Source organism: Cryptomeria japonica, chromosome 11, assembly GCF_030272615.1.
Source record: "Cryptomeria japonica chromosome 11, Sugi_1.0, whole genome shotgun sequence".
Classification (NCBI taxonomy): domain Eukaryota; kingdom Viridiplantae; phylum Streptophyta; class Pinopsida; order Cupressales; family Cupressaceae; genus Cryptomeria; species Cryptomeria japonica.
Genome location: NC_081415.1, coordinates 278573630 through 278577001, shown reverse-complemented (window position 1 = coordinate 278577001; position 3372 = coordinate 278573630). Strand labels below are relative to the sequence as shown.

At 33.5% G+C, this 3372-nt stretch overlaps 1 protein-coding gene across 1 annotated transcript; it reads left to right on the top strand.

Annotated features, from left to right (window-relative positions):
- The first annotated feature begins 302 nt into the window (after window positions 1-302).
- On the top strand, window positions 303-2907 carry LOC131068572 (uncharacterized). Its single transcript, XM_058003800.1, has 3 exons — window positions 303-456; window positions 1995-2061; window positions 2253-2907. The coding sequence occupies exon 3, from the start codon at window positions 2253-2255 to the stop codon at window positions 2706-2708; it is 456 nt and encodes a 151-aa protein (XP_057859783.1). The 5' UTR covers window positions 303-456; window positions 1995-2061; the 3' UTR covers window positions 2709-2907.
- Window positions 2908-3372: the final 465 nt, after the last annotated feature.

The following is a 3372-nucleotide window of genomic DNA, read 5'->3' as shown; positions in this document are numbered from 1 at the left end:
GTTGGATTGTATGAAGTAGGTTTCGTGTTCAAATCCCAAATGCTAGTGAAATTTAATCTCACTTGTGAGACGTGCGTAATTTATTTTCAGAAAACATAAGAAATTTAATCTCACTTGTGAGATGAGTTCTTTCAGTAGCACAGCCTATGAATTTGGAGATTAAATCAGAAGAACCCGATCAAAATGAGTTAAAAGAATTTTTGGAGTGGAAGGGCATCATTACAGAAGTTGTTCACAATCTTCGAGGCGCAACATCCCTTTTGACGTGTCAATTTCAGGCATCCCTTCTGTTACAGGTATTTCTTTTGCATCGCTCCATCGAAAAAGAAAAAGATTAAAAAAATTGCCTCAAAGAAATAAATGGCGCTTTCTGCAAGCCCAGAAACGGCACGGCACGCGGCCATTCACACAAAGAAACAAACGATTCATCTGTTATAACAAAGGGAATGAAAATGAGTATGTATAAATATGAAACCACTGCAGCATTCGATAAAGAAGCATTCAATCAGTATGCATCGTGTTCTGTTGAATTTTAATTTTAATTTTAAAATGCGGATACTGTTTTATGCTTATGGTGTACCTGTAAGTTGATTTTGCATCCCTTATTATCTCTTTTGTATGCTTTAGTTCTGATGTGGCAAGAAAGATGAATCAGTTAGCTGCCTGAGACAGATTTATCTGCTTGTGACTGTTAAAACCTGTGCAATTTTAAGTTTCATTTGGGCAGTTTTGGGGTTTTATGACAGCCCTATATGATGTTGAGCATCTGTAACTTGTAAACCCTAAAAAACAGAGGCTGTTAAGGAAGCATGGAGCAACCTCTTCACACATATCTATTATGTTTTTGGAGTAAACATGAATCAAGACATCAATTGTGAATATAAATTATATGGTTCATAGTACAAAATAATTTTCTAAGATCTTTCTTTTTTATGTAGGTTTCTTGCGCATGACTTGTCATGATAAAGAACCACGACAAGAAACAGAATATAGCTAGCTTGATTAACATATTTCACTTCTTTTTCTTATGTCTTCACAGATATCCATATTGCCAACTGCATTTGCTTAAACTTTCCAGCCTCCTTCAAAGAAAATAATCCATCCCTTGGTGAGTCTGTAAGTTGATTTTGCATCCCTTATTATATTTTTGGTGAATTTTGCATTTAATTTTTAAAATGCGGAAACTGCTCTATTCTTATGGTGTACCTGTAAATTGATTTTGCAGCCCTCATTCTTTTTTGGTATGGATCTTGCATCCCTCATTATTTTTTGGTATGGATCGTGTTCTGTAGAATTTTGCATGTAATTTTTAAAATGCCGACACTGTTTTATGCTTATGGTGTACCGTGTCCTCATTATTATTTTTGGATCATGTTCTGTTGAAGTTCCATTTAATGCGGATATTGTTTTATGCTTACGGTGTACCTGTAAGTTGATTTTGCATTCCTTATTATTTTTTGGTATGATCGTGTTCTGTTAAATTTTGCATTTAATTTTTAAAATGCCGATACTGTTTTATGCTTATGGTGTGCCTGTAAGTTGATTTTGCACATCCCTTGTGACTGTTTTTGGGTGCTATAATTCTGATGTGGCAAGAGATGAATCAATTCGCTGTCTTAGACAGATTTATGTGTTTGTGAGTGTTAAAACCTGAGCAACTTTTTTCGTTTCATTTCGGCAGTTTTGGAGTTTTATGACAGCCCTATATAATGTTTAGAGCATCTGTAACTTGTAAACCCTTAAAAACAGAGGCTGCTAAGGAAGCATGGAGCAACCTCTTCACACATATCTATTTTGTTTTTGGAGTAAACATGAATCAAGACATCGATTGTGAATATGAATTGGTTACATAGTAAATAATAATTTTGTAAGATCTTCCTTCTTATGTAGGTTTCTTGCGCATGACTTGCCATGATAAAGCAACATGACAAGAAACAGAATATAATCAGCTTGAATAATAGATTTCACTTATTTTCTTTATGTCTTCTTCACAGATCATATTGCCAACTGCATTTGCTTGAAAGTTTCCAACCTCCTTCAAAGAAAATAATCCATCCCTTGGTGAGTCTGTTTGCTGCAGATGTGTTGTTTTCTATGCTCAGTTAAATGATAGTTTGTTGCTCTATCTCCGAGTTTATGTTCATTTAATGGTGATTTTCTGTAACAAATACTTGTCAGATTTAATAAACATTTCAGTTGTTATCTGCAATTTTTGTTTTCATCTTCTGTCTAATGATTTTGATGGGTGACAGATGGCATCGTTGATGGATGCCGGTGCTGAAGAGGACGAAGAGGACGAACAGGACGAAGAACAAAGGATTGATGTTGCGCTCGATAATGCCTTTACAGGGCTAGAAAAATTACACTTCTATTTGGCGATATTATCGATTTTCTTTATGCCCGCTGTGTTATGGGTTGTGAAGGATTTCAACAAAGACAGCGAATTCACTGCTTTTGGCGTATTTATAGGGGCTATCTTTACCTCAGTACAGATTGGTGTGGTCTTTGGGATTGGGAGGGTGGTCATTGGGCGAAGAGCCATGTTATTCGGGAATGTGATTTTCTGTATCTGCAGAGGATTATTCATGGTGAGTCTCTTTCTGGCAGTTTATTTTCTGATGCCAGATCAATTAAAATGGGTTGCAATGAGTGTGAATTATGGAGCTCTGTTTGTTGAGGTAGTAATTTTTGCCTCGCTCTTCCTTTAGCTGGGCTAACTGCAGTCGACATTTTTTCACATATGCCCTAAAGCATTATGAGGACAGGATAAGCCCATCATTGATTTTATTGTGTATAACACAGGCACCTTTGTTATTATGCAAAAGTTTTAATACTATAGCAAGCAAATAAGCATGTGAAATTCAAAACAGAAAATTCAAAATATGTCTAATTAAGTCTTTTTTGTTCTTTTGCATCTTACATTTTCTAGTGTGAAATCTTTAATTTTTGTTATCTTTTTTCTAAAACAGCAGAGTGTTTTATGTGACATTTGAATTAGACATTGAATAGAAACAATTGTTTTATCTTCTTAAATTTTTCTGGATTCGATTATGTGTGTACTTTTTTCATTAACATTTGGATTCACATTTGTGATTCATTATAGGATAAAAAAGAATTCCAAAGAGATGAAAAAAATACACACAATCCAATCTAGAAAAATTCAAAAGAATACATGAATTGTGGAAATCTAATAGCATTAATTATTTTATCTTTAATTTTTGTATTATATAAATTTTAACTATCATATTTTTCTCAGTTATTCTATAATTTTATTAATTTATATTAGTGAATTAATGATTTTTAGAGGTGCAAATAAAAATTAATTATTTTTTATTTAAATGAATTTTTTTTTCTATATAGCTTTATATACCT

What these genes read in the sequence shown, in the direction of transcription:
- LOC131068572 (XM_058003800.1), top strand. Translation starts at nt 2,253, where the DNA reads ATGGCATCGTTGATGGATGCCGGTGCTGAAGAGGACGAAGAGGACGAA.